Below are 13774 nucleotides of genomic sequence, written 5' to 3' on the forward strand. Positions count from 1 at the left end.
ATCAGAAACAGAACTTCCAACCCTTGGTAGTAGAAGGGTTCACACCATCTATACCTCAAGGTAAACAAAATGGAAGTATATACCATGGAAATCAATCTATGTAACAGGCATGTGCACAAATCCATGGTCAATCACACATCTGAGAACTAGTCATATGAATGATGGCAGGACTTATCAAACTCAAACTGGTACCCTACTGTGGAACATCAGCCTCCGACAGCAAAAACTCCCCAAGATGGAGCATGAAAACCAAATGCAGTTGAGTCCATTGGAAAGCCAACAATGGAGACAGTGCAACATGTAACTACAAAAACCTTATATATAAAAGCAAGCCACATCTGATTTATTAATGGGTTAATACAATCCAAAAAGTTGTATTTATGAAGCAAATATACTACAAGGAAAACCTATTAACACTGATATAGAACATCCATCTCAACAGCATGTGTGCCAGTGGCCATAATTAAACATCTTTGCTATATGCAGATTTGAGATAGGAAGCATACCTAAACAGGCAATGCTCACCACTGAGCAGAATCCTAATTCTAAATGGGACATGCAGTGGAAGAATATATACACATAAACATAATTCACCCAGTCAGAGCCACACTGAAGTTTGAAAGATAGCAACAGGTTGAATGCTGTACCTCAACAAGGAAGAAACAGTTTCCCAATAAACATATCAGGTGCAGTCCACATAACTGAAGAATTTCCTCTAATGAATGATAGAGGTGAGACGATAGGAAAATAAGGTGTTTGGCTTGATGTGACAACTGGAACACAATTATGGAAAAAAGAGATAGTGAGAAAAAGACTAAATGAATCATTTGAAAAACCAAACTTGGAAGGATAGAAGAAGAAGGGTTATAGAGATGAATGGTACTATGGAATGAAAAAGTATGAATGGGAAACACTAAAGAGCACATACTGAATATAGAATTTTATATGGATGGGATGGGGGATACAGGTGGGGAGAGGAAGGAAGTGAAATTGGCAAAAAGGAAATGTCTCACACAAACCATCAAAATTTTGTGTAGGAAAAACTGATTTGCATAAAGTAGAACGTATGTGGAATGGTAAAAGTACATGAAATATTGATAGCAAACAGACTGATAATGTCCATGGACTAAATAGAAATAAGTCTAAAACATGGAACAAGAGGATGAAGTTCAAATGCAGGGAGTGGAAGACAGTGAAAAGCAATAATGACATTACAATCCAGAAGAAATACAGTACGAGGATGTCTACAAAACCCGAGAGATAACAATATGTAACAGTTAGTCCAGTCCTGACAAAGAGCATCTACTGCCAGGGTTCTGAGGAACTGGAGACCAAAAAGAAATCCTGGTGTGGAAGTAAATTCATCTGATAGTAAAAATAACAGATACAATAGAAAGGTTTTCTTTAAAACATTTAATAATTATCTGGAAGTTATAAAAATTTCACATGTAAAATTTGAAAATTTTCTTATGAATAACGGAATTTTTAATCTTAAAACAAAAATGACTATGCTGTTTGGACAATATTCTGAAAAAACAAATTTACAAGAGAATCTTTAAAATATCTTACTAAATTTTAAAACCAGACTTTGTGTATGAAACCCTTGTAATGTTTACTAACAACCTCCCAAATTTTGTAAACATATGCATACATCATCAAAATTTATAGTTTAATTTCTCTCATGAACACCACCTTTGTGGTTATGAGTTGAATGGATTTCACTCAACCCATAATGAAATGGTTAGACTTAAGCTATTATACTTAGCCATAAATAATTTGCTTTCACCAGTTTATTATTGTAAACAAAAATACCTAATTCATCCAGTTCTTCATTTAATCTTTTCAGCCACTGAACGTCGAGACTGTCCAAATCATAACGACAAACCTTATCAGCCTCAGCAGCAACATTGGTTAGAACGTGAAGGTCATTGGAAAAAAAATGGTCATGCGAACATCTGATGAACTTTTTTGGTCTAATTAGAGAGGGAAACAATTTTATTAATTACTTGCATTTTTAATTACAAATTTTACAAAATAGGTATTTATACCTCAATTTTGTAAACCCCAAATTTCTAATATTAAGTGACAATTTTATTCAAACTCTGTAAAACAGACAGAACCCAAAAGAGATTCAGGCTTCATGAAGCTTTCACTGTACCAAAAAAAAGTAGTTTCCATCAGCCATCCAACAGAGGTAACAACTTGTGACTTGCCTGTTATTGTGATGCAACAATAATTTACAAATTTAGTACATACAATTTGATAAATAAAAGTAACTTAATACATACAAATACAGAATAAATATTAAAATAAAACCACCACTATTAAGTGTATCCAGATGTATTGAAATCGGTCTCACTCATTCCAAAAATATTAGTGAATCTGTTATTTTCTCTAACCAAAAAGTAAAACAAAATCAGAACCCATGTTTGTGAGGAAACACTAGAAAGGGTAGCACTCACCTATAAAACACTCAATTAACATTAAGTCATAAAATAATTCTACTGAACCACATTTCATTAAAAAAAAAAACTGATTACACACACCCACAAACAACTATACAGACTCAATCATGGTCTGCTATGAAACAGTATTTATTAGCTACTAAACAGAATATTTCATTAGCAATTATACAACTGATTAGCTATTAATGCAACATTATTAATAGCATATCATTAGCACAATGTCAGATGTATATTCAAGTGGTTTTAGCAAAATAGATACCCACTGAAGTTTCTTAAAATAAATATACTTTGAGGTCAATTCGAGAGAAGAAAAACTTGAGGAATGGCACACGCACAAATTGGAAGTTGAAACATTAAAGAATAACTGGCATGTGTTACATCAGCTACAATGATGGATAATCTATATTTATATACAGGCAACAAATACAAGTGTCAGAAAAATGTTTTGTTCATAAAAGTTAACTTTACTTGTGACAGCTGTTTTGCAAGTTATTCTCCAAGTTTCCTTACATCTTGGCCAATGGCACTGACTGAGAATTTGCACTATAAATAAGAACTAATTACAAGCATACCTGCACACCTACAACAGTTAGAAAAAGGAAACTACAGAAACTGCTGGACATAGTTAAACAATGGAATAAACATGCACTTCACAATATCTTTAATGATTTACAGAAATTTAGCTGAAATATTACAAAAATTACCAAAAACACTAATTTAAAAAATGTTCTCCTAAAAATAAAAGTAAATTGACACATTATGCTTAACAATTTAAAAAACTTAAACTTAAACTCAGTATACACAACACGAGCCAACAGATTCAAATCACTGAATCAGTTTAGAAATACAGAGCATTAATATAACAGTATGTTGTCTTACCAGTTTGTACACGAAATAAATATTGATAAATTCTGTCCACATTTAACTTCCAAAGAGTAATATTTCTTAGGTTTGAGTGTCAAATTTCCCTAAATTTTCTATTTACAAGAACCCGAGTTTTGTAATTTGAGGCCATCAAGAGACAATGTATTTTTGAACAATAGCTAGTTAGTAAAAAACAGAAATGAATTCATTTTATGTATAAAAAGATATTGAGTTAAATATTTATATTGATTCCAAGAGATTAGTTTTTTTTGCATGAGTGCATGCAAACCAGCTAGCACAAAGAGCACATATAAACTGTTTTTTAGTTATCAAATACCATGTGTTTGAAATGTTTGCATTCATGATGATAACATTTAACTTTCATCAATACAACATCAAACGGGGCATAATACTGAACACTGGGTTTTAAAGGGTTAATATTTATTTCAAGATAATTGAGCTTAAGTTAATTTTTTAAAGCTTTTGCTATTGGAAATAAAATACATCTCTACTCCCAGAAGACACTACGTACCTTCATTTAACAATGTGCGACAGCCATAAACATTTTATTGTAATTCTGAAATACACGGATTGTACATCTTATTAAATAATAAAAATTTACTTGTAGTATTTTAAGCAAATCAAGTACATGTGCATAATTATTTTATTTATATTCTATAAAAAAAATTCAATCTCTTAACTTACAGTTTAAAGTTGAGCACTTTTTCCTTTTTCCTCAGCACCCTGGAAAGCAGTTAATATAAACAGACACTAAGAAGCAATTACCAGTTTGAGGCTTGTAAATTTTTAAACTGAAACTACATTATTCAAATCTTTGTGGCACAACACACACCTTATTCTGACCTTTATACTGATGATATAGTTCTAAATTTGAAGTCTAGAGAGCAGGTAAGTGTTCAATAACGCCATCTTTATTAAGTTATATAATCTAAACATTGAACGTGAAAAGTACAAACAAAATAGGTTACATGGTTATAATGTTATCACAACAAAAATAAATAATCACATCAGATAGCATAAAATTTGAAAAATCAGTTTTTATCCTTTGGTATTAAGAAAGGGAGGCAGATTAAAACATTCCTAATATACAAGGCTATATATTTCAGAGAGCCAACAATTGTGTTTCATTACCATTTCAATAACAATTAGACAAAATAAAACACTTGAAAACAAATTTTCATACAAGTAAACACCACAATCAAAAACACTTAATCGCACCAAGCAATAATTCTGCAAAAAAAAAATGTTCCTTTTATTTTGGAAAACAGTTTTCTTTGTAAAAATAAAAACCATGAAAACTTCCTAATAATTTTTTCATATTATGGCAGATTATTAAAAACTCAGTTTTATTTGAGGGCTTCACTATATTATTATTAGTTAATTCTTAAGGACCTAAAGGAATGTTAGAAACAAGGAAATGTGAATACAAGGAAAAGGACAAAAGATGGCGTACCTTACAGAAGATTCCGGAAGGTTGTCAGGGTTAACAGGTACCTGAACGCCCTTCTCCCATTCTTGTTTCCAAGGGTCTGATATGAACCAGAAATCTTCTGGAAAAAGTTGATCACTGTCTGATAACTTCATTGCACTAATGAGATCTTTTCGAAACAGCTATGTAAATAATAATAACGTGAATATTTTTAACTATATTCCACCTCAGTTTATTAGAAAGTCTAACTAAAGCTATACTTTGAGTACAAAATTTCCAATATATGAAGAAAAAAATTACTACAAATAATCAACTATATAGACAAGATTTTTCCTTGAAATGACATTTAATGTACATATTTTCAGCAATAAGTTTAGTAATTTTTACATGCAATGCAATTGTGTTTTATTTCTATACTTAAATTACAAGTCTATTTAGGGATATTAAATCTGTCTTTTCTTCATCCACTACACAAAACTTTGAGATTTTTAACATGAAATTCTAACTCAAAGTAGTTATCAAAGATTGAAGTACCTATGGTCGTTCACCGAGTTTACTACACATGGTTGTTTTATCAACATCAAATGTTGATTAAGAACACGACATTCAGATGAATACCTGTTTTTCTCACTAGTTTAATTTTAAAACACAACACTCTGGGTTAGTGCACTTGTCAGTTAGGCATGCATTAGCAACTTGATTTACAAAAACAGTGACAAAGAGAAGAAAGAACAAAATATTATGAAATGAATGTGATGGAGAAGATACCCAAGATCTACTATATAAATAGTAACATGTGTAGTTTCATGTTAAATATAAAGGAGATTCCAACAATGACTGATATGAATGTGCAGTGGACTAGTCTACCAATGGTGGATTTTTCATATTTGAGTTTCTTAAAAATAATGCATCTATTTACGTCTCTCAGTCACACATTTTCAACGAAGCTCATTTGTTTAAAAAACTGTATACTAATTTTTGGAAGGAATGTTAATAGCTTGAGGGCATCACTGTTTGCTCCTTAAAACATTTTGGTAACTTCTCTGAAAATATCAATATACTTTGACCCACAAAACCATCCACATGCTGGTCATAAAACACAACCTTAGGGAAATGTTTTTTCCCTACTGATTTAATTTATTTCATACAATAAAATGGTTTCAGACAACAGGGAAACTGTATGGAAAAACTAACAAAAACTTTGCAGCCTGACTGGAGAAGTTGGTGTTAAAAAAAAGGTTTTGAAGATTAATATAATTGGAACATATAAACAATAACTGAAGTTTTTCAAATTTAATCAGCATAGTCCAGATTTGATCAGTAAAGTTCTTAATAACAAGCAAACACATGCATTTTTATGGTTCACATACACTCAGCATCTCAAAATGGACACAGAAATACACAACATGGTTATGATTAATGTTTGTAACTAGTAAGAAATCAAAGCTGAGAAACTCTGGAAAATATACTATTCCCTTACCTCTGCTGGCTTATTATTTCTGAAAGAGCTGTTATAAATCTTGGACATTGATGGTTCCGAAAACTTAAAATTTCCAGTACTTGCACAAAACGGCCCTATATAATATAACAATAAACTCCTTTCAACATTGCAAAGAACTTCACTTACAATGTATTAAATTGTGGGTAATTAAACTAATACACTTTGTCAAAAATATGTTTCATGCATGTGTAACATAAACTAAAAATTTCATAAATTTTCTAGTCTCTGTTTACTGTTTCTCACGATATAAATTCTGCAGGGAAAGAAGATATGAAGTTTGAGGAATCGAGAAGTCCAAAGGAAAACTATCATCCACAACTAATCATTGTAATTCTTGACAAATCTGTTCGACATCCATAGAGTCCGACAATGGCCAGGTGGTTAAGGCACATTAGTCGTAATCCAAGGGTTGCAGGCTCGAATCCCTGTCACACCAAACATGCTCACCCTTTTGGCCGTGAGGGAGTATAATGTGATGGTCAATCTTGTTGGTAAAAGAGTAGCCCAAGAGATTGCAGTGGGTGGTGGCAACTAGCTGCCTTCCCTCTAGTCTTACACTGCTAAATTAGGGATGGCTGCACCCAGATAGCCCTACTGTAGCTCTAAGCAAAATTCAAACCCAACCAATCAACATCCATACCTTATCTGTATCAATACTAGTAACACTTAAAACAAACAAAATTCAACTTCCTTATTTTGTAAAACTATAACAAACATATTTAAAATTATAATTTTTAAAACCATTCTTACAATTAAAAAAAATCCCAAAACTGTTTAATTTTTAATTATTTTTCCCCATGCTCGAACACTTCAGCCACACATTTTCTTCAAATCTTATTCTCCATATTTAGTTAATTTCTTGAGAAAAAGAAATAGATTTGGCACATCACATTGGACACTTTCAAATTCTATCAATTTTTATTTATTTTTTATCAGCATGTCTCAAGGCATAAATTAGTAAAACAAATTATTGCAGTTCAGAAAATGCTAGCTATGATATTATTTGAAGGTTTCATTTCAAATTTTTTTGTAAAAAAATATTAAAAGAAAATAATTTAAAGTATTATAATAACAGATTGAATATCAAAGTTAAACTTGTCACGCACAACCCTTACCTCTGCTGTCTTCACTCTCACTGCATGTACCACTATACAGTTTTCGTCTCTTCTTACCATAGAAAGCTTAAACGTACAAGTACAAAACAGAACGTTAGTGCTTTTAAAATATTATCCATGATGTTAACTACCATTATCAAGAGATTAAAAACTAGTTTCGTTTTTGATACATTAAAGAAATGAGTTTTAGTTCAACCAAAATTTTGCATTGATATGCCTAATTTCAACCACATGATCTCTAACTACAGCTAGTGATATATTATATCTATAAGGGATGTAATAATTTAATTTATTTTGTTTTTCAGATATATTATCCTGTTAACACTTAAAAAGTACCAATTCCATTATTAGTAATGACACTTCATTTGTACACAGTATTCCAGATGAAGACATTCCCAAAGACGCCTGGAAGTTTCAATCAGATTTCAGGAAGTGGAAATGGAGAATGTAAAATGATGGTAAACTGAAACACTGAAAAATTAATAAAGGGTCTAGAATCAAACTTTTGGAAGCTTCATGAAAATCAGAGGTCAAGAGTTTGAAAATTTCATTATCAAAAGACAAATATTTGCCTCCTAACAAACAGTTTTTAATTTCAGTGAACAAACAGCTCAGCTTCCTCATATAAAACTTTAATATATAAATAAAAATGTGCTATTCTCACACCAACCTGATTTCCTTTAGAGTACTTTGTAGAGATCAGAAAACAAGGAATCTTAAGATACTATATCACAGAGTAATGCCAGCCTTTAACTGGAGATTTCCCACAAGAGAGACTGAATACAGGTTTTCAAACAATTATGATCTTTGTTGACCACCATCACAATTAAACCCATTTTACAGTTGAAGAGAAAGTTTAGTTACACTTTCTGGGCTGTCATCATCATTAGTATGTGTACTTACATCATTTCTCAGTTTCTCTCTTTCAAACTGTCATATTATTAAAAAAGTATTAACGTATTAACCTAGAGAACAAAGCTAACAATCTGTGAATTCTCAAAACATCTCTCACAAGGAGTATGCTGAAATAAATTCAATTTAAATCTCAATCTAAATTCTAACTGTCAATCTATTAAGTCTAGTGGAAAGTAGTTTAAAGAAAATGCTATACACACACACACATATGTATACTTTAAACAAAACATGATATAGTTCTCTCTCTCGAAGTACATTTGCCATTCATGAGGCTGAGGGTCAAAGAGACATCATGCTCATGTGACTGTAGAGTTTGCCACTGGATCAGGTAACTATCTATAGTATCCTTCATGTTACAGCAACTTCCACTAATGATTGGAGAATAGATATGCCCACACAAGACAATATTAATTATTCTAGTAGTAATTACACACACAAAAAAAAAACAATTTAAAGTTATATACACTGTCATATGTCTGGTTTTTGCAGCATTTGGTCATAAAAACTTAAGACTACCATATTTTTCAGGCAATATAATCAGAAGTCTGCATTTCAGAGGAATCTCATTTATTCCAAGCATTTCTATGGATGTGTGGTATTTGAGATCCATTTCTCTAGAACTTGTTTTAAAATACAATCACACCATTAAATTTGAGAAAATAACCTTAAAAGTTTCCTGTACCACATCAAAATTTGAGAAAACACCAGTGAAATTGTATAATAGAAATTGCTACCAAAAAAATTATAACTTTATACAAGATGAAAAAAACCACACATACAATAAAACTGCAACAAACCAGGCCCATTATAGACATGAAGAAATGGCTATTGATAAGGTATTGATAAGAGCTAGAACTACAGTCTACTAAATTCAAATAAATATGCTTTAATGGAAGGTCATCTTAAATACTGCCACAAAACTGGTAATTCAATATTGAAAAACAAACAAACTTACTTTCTAAAAGGAGCTTTCCATAAGATTCTTCTACTTGATTGTAAACAGTACAAAATATAAATTATGATACATACACATTATTAAAAAAATATTACTTTATGAACATTGTTTTATCTACTATAAGTGATGGGCATTTTCATCAATTGGGCTACCATATTTCAAAGTCCTAGGTAAGGAAACTCTCCTGTCAACTATATTCTTAGTTTTACAACATCTGAAACTAAAGAGTGGTCTGAATTTTGACATATATTAGTTAAATGATGTAGAGAAATAAACAGATAAATATACTCACTCTGTGAATCATGTTGAACACTACCATTTCTTTTGCCTTTGGAGGCAGAGGCCATCTCAGACTGCAACCACAGACACTACCAGTTGATGTAGTTTAGATGAAATTATCTATAGAAAACACCAAAAATACAGTTGAAATGAAATTACTCCATTTAAGTACATTGCTTCATAAAAATGTACAATTAAGCATTATTATAACTGGATTTCATTAAAAAATTCCAAGTTTAAATAAGTGTTTTTCATAATACTAAGTAGTAGTTAAATTAAAAATTTAACTTTGTTACATCAAATGTCTTCCTCAGATCCACATTTACCATAACAACAAGGAGCCATTTAGTCCATCATAGCTGTCCCTGCATGTCCACCTCCAAGAATGTGAAAAGAACAAACTTCCTCTTTCATATCATCTGCTGTCATGGACATACATATATACGTCCACCTCTAAAACACAACCACAGGAACTTTGTGTTTTGTATCCCTGTGTAATAAGTGATTTATATGACAACCAACTGTTGGTTACTTAGGAATAAGGAAAACCAACGATTCTGGTGAAGGAAATTAAAAGTGCTTTTACCAAACCACTACATCAATTACACACACCTGATAGATTTCTCTCCTGCCCATATAGTCCTAGTATTACACCTCAACCAGAAAGACGTGTCACTGACCTTTATTCTTGCTCTGGTAAGCTGAAAAAGAGCAGAATTTTTGGTAAATCAACTCCGATTGTTTGAACGTTGTGATAATGGCACCTTATGCAGTACAAGTAAAGCATATACAAATGTTGGGAGTTGTGTGATGTGATGAAATTTGTTCCTTCTTCAGACAAGATAGTGATCGAGAATTCCTCACTTTAATTAACTGCTATTGTGTTCATATTCTATGTACCATTTTCCTAACTCTACATTCACACAGACAATGGATAATGTTCATATATTGTCCTGGGAGCTGGTCATGTAAGAGTTACTTGTCATTAGAGGTGGACAATTACTTACCTGTGAGCATCAATTATGCTAATTAAACATTTAGTATAATGACAAGCAAAAATATACAGTTGATCAAAATTAATGTTTCTGAATACTATTTTTGACTATTCTAGTTATCAAAGTTCCACATGGGAATAATCAGTTATTTTAATGTAATGGATTAATACACCCAATAACTAATAAAGGAGAAACTTGACTAATTAAATCAATTTTCATAAGTAAATAAGTGTTGCTATGTACACACGTAAATATGTCAATACACAAGTTTAGATCATTCTGAATTGACAACTCATCACCTGGTAGCAAATAAAAGTGTGTAGAAAAAGAAAGGAAAACTTCATGAACCAGATGCTTGATAACACAGAATTTTAGACTGGATACAGCTATAAACTCTGTTGGACCTTACAAGTTTTGTAAAATATGATTAATCTGAGAATTAATTGTTGTGTTACTGAGTAGATCGTGAGATAGCAAATTCTAATTTCAATTTTTCATAGTTCCTTCATTATTCCTTCTATCATTCAATTAGACTATGAATTTTTAATTGCATTAAAGTGCTAAGTCACCTAATATGAAGAGCACTTTGTTTCAGTGTGTATAAATATTGAGAAACTGACACAAGCTTCCCCTAGCAGTAGTGACAGATGTTAATATTGTGAAAGATTTTGTTGATTTATAGTAATAGCTAGTCACATGAGATGTAATCTTGTGGTCTAGCCAATAAATAAAAAAAAACAACCCTATTTTTGATCTTGAAAATTAGTTTATGCAATACAGTTGGAAAGAATTATTGCTAGTTATACCTCGATACTGAGAAATGTTATTCTCTAGCGAATTAATGTTTTAATTCTTATGGTTCTTCTTCCTAATTCCTCTGATATTTATTGAAATTAATCACAATGAGATTTATGTTACATTGTCTAACATTTGTACCGTCATATCCTCGAAAGGACTTGTTATATTGTCTAACATTTGTACCGTCATATCCACGAAAGGACTTGTTATATTGTCTACCATTTGTACCGTCATATCCACGAAAGGACATTCTTTTGACATAACTTGTATTCCATTCATGCGAACGTTTTATTTTGAATTTCTGTTATATTTTTGTTTGACTCTTAATGTAGCATTTTATTTAAATCATTATATGAATTTGTAATAATTATGAAATGTAATTTATCAGTTGGTGCACATTGTATCAAATATTGTGATAATTTACAAAGTTAGGTTGTTTTTTGGTTCTTTGTCTTCATTTCTTATGTTGATTTTATATTTAGTTGGAAGTTCATTTATGCTTTGTAAATATCCTGTCCCAGTATTTTAAAACTGTGAATACATTCTGCTTATGTTCTAATAAATGCTATTTATAATCCTGGTTTTAATATTTTGATTATTCTTGCTGTAGAATACCAGATTTGTTACAAGCCACAGAAACTTTAACAAAAATAGGGGGCTCATATTGCATAAACACAAGAAAAACCAATGGCCATTTCTAAAATTTGAGCACAGAAGTGGCTGTTAATTGTAGTACAAACCTGAAAAAAAAAGTACATTAACCTAACAGAATTATCAACTTGCTTTTGAATATTCTGCTCTTCACTTACATTTAGTTATGACCTTCATATTGCTTCACATAAGCAAAAAACTAACTGAACAACAAATAAGAGCTACATAAATAAGAAAGAGCAGTATTATAAGTAAATGTTTAAATAATAAAAGCTCATATCATACAACAAATTCATATGAAAGCCATATACAATATAACCAAACTCTTAACTTTGTAGAATTATGACTAAGTTTCAGACATTGAATAGCAGAATATTTGTAAAGATTATTCTAGTATGTATTTAAAGCTCTAAACCTACACTTCTTTTCATGTTGTAAACTGCAAAACAAATTATATAATAATCTTCCAAATTTAATAACAAGGAACACACTTTAAGGGCAACATAAATACAACTCGACTAAATAACAAAATTTTATTCCAAGTTTAACACAGTAACAAATATACATTTCAATAAGAAACCTCTAACCTTTATTCCTCCAATATTAGTAATACTATATTCTATACTAATAATGGATTTTGTATTTGATATCTATACGAGAGTAGATTTTCACTTCATTGGTTTTGTGTTTCATTTCAATGAGTACAACTTCAATGGGATGACCATCATTTGTTATGCATTTTATGACACACAGTATACTTTATAATGTCATACTTTACACCTTCTAAACTGACAGTGTACAAAAAATAAATTAAAACTACATCATCATGGTTGACATTAGCTTGCAAATATCAAACAATTTAAATTAACCGCCAGATGTCACTATAACTGAAACAACACACTTCTGAATATCCTACTTTAGGTCAAGTAATACTTTACTGCCAAAATTATAAAATATATAGATATATACATATATTCTCCGCATATGATTGCTCTAACAATTTATAATAAGCTTACTTTAACAATCAGCTCGAGAGAAAAATAAAACAAAAACTCTTACTGTCGTAGCAAAATTAATCAAGGTCTTAACTTGCACCCAACGGAACAGCAGCCATAAGGCGTAAGCAGTTTGTTCGTGTACATCTTTTAACTTCGAAGTTCAAGTGTTTATGAATACACGAACAACAACCACTATATTTATTCTACATTTACAATATATTTCCCTTACCTTACAAAGTTTCTTCTGTCCAGTTACAACTCAGATGACAAACAGTAAATCGTTAATTTGCACCAACATTTAACCGAAGTGTAAGCTTTAGCGAGACACCTCAATATGATAAACTAACCCTTCTCTTAACTGCTTACCGCCATCAACCGCCAGAGTGTAATTCACGTAGGTCACGTGACATAGACAAGCAATGCTCTGGTTTTCCTATCTTGGATTTCTTCCTGTGGTTTTACGTATAGGTAGCGCTATAATAAGAGTACGTAGTAAAAGAAATATGGATTTCTAAAACAATTATATAGCGATCGCAGAGAAAAACAAGGAAGATATCATATTTTTCAACAAAGCAAATTAATCAAATAAAATTTTGACTTTGTAAAGTTAGAAATTTATTATAACTTGATCTGAATAAATGAATATGCCTGTAAGGAAGAAATGTTAAACAAAAAGTATATAAAAAATTTAGATCTTAAAAAAAAAGAAGAGCTACCTATATTCATTGTCACACTCGTCTAAGGAGAAAATTTTACAGAACATGGGAAGTCAGTATAGAACTGTCCTC

The 13774-nt window shown here is 31.1% G+C and overlaps 1 protein-coding gene across 3 annotated transcripts in view; it reads right to left on the reverse strand.

The window, feature by feature from the left end:
- LOC143247510 (PHD finger protein rhinoceros-like) overlaps nt 1-13412 on the reverse strand; it is a 39011-nt gene extending 25599 nt beyond the window's left edge. The window contains exons 1-8 of one of the 3 annotated variants that reach the window (XM_076495755.1): nt 13216-13412; nt 10157-10245; nt 9558-9664; nt 7396-7461; nt 6260-6354; nt 4804-4961; nt 4035-4073; nt 1813-1973 (exon numbers count right to left, since the gene is read on the reverse strand). In XM_076495755.1, coding sequence (XP_076351870.1) covers nt 1813-1973; nt 4035-4073; nt 4804-4961; nt 6260-6354; nt 7396-7461; nt 9558-9612 — 574 coding nt within the window. In that variant the 5' untranslated portion in view covers nt 9613-9664; nt 10157-10245; nt 13216-13412. Of the gene's footprint in view, nt 1-1812; nt 1974-4034; nt 4074-4803; nt 4962-6259; nt 6355-7395; nt 7462-7731; nt 7833-9557; nt 9665-10156; nt 10246-13215 lie in introns of those variants that run through there. The other 2 variants (XM_076495756.1, XM_076495757.1) reach the window with 2 other exon arrangements.
- Nucleotides 13413-13774: the final 362 nt, after the last annotated feature.

The sequence above is a fragment of the Tachypleus tridentatus genome, chromosome 3 (genome assembly GCF_004210375.1).
Source record: "Tachypleus tridentatus isolate NWPU-2018 chromosome 3, ASM421037v1, whole genome shotgun sequence".
Taxonomy (NCBI): domain Eukaryota; kingdom Metazoa; phylum Arthropoda; class Merostomata; order Xiphosura; family Limulidae; genus Tachypleus; species Tachypleus tridentatus.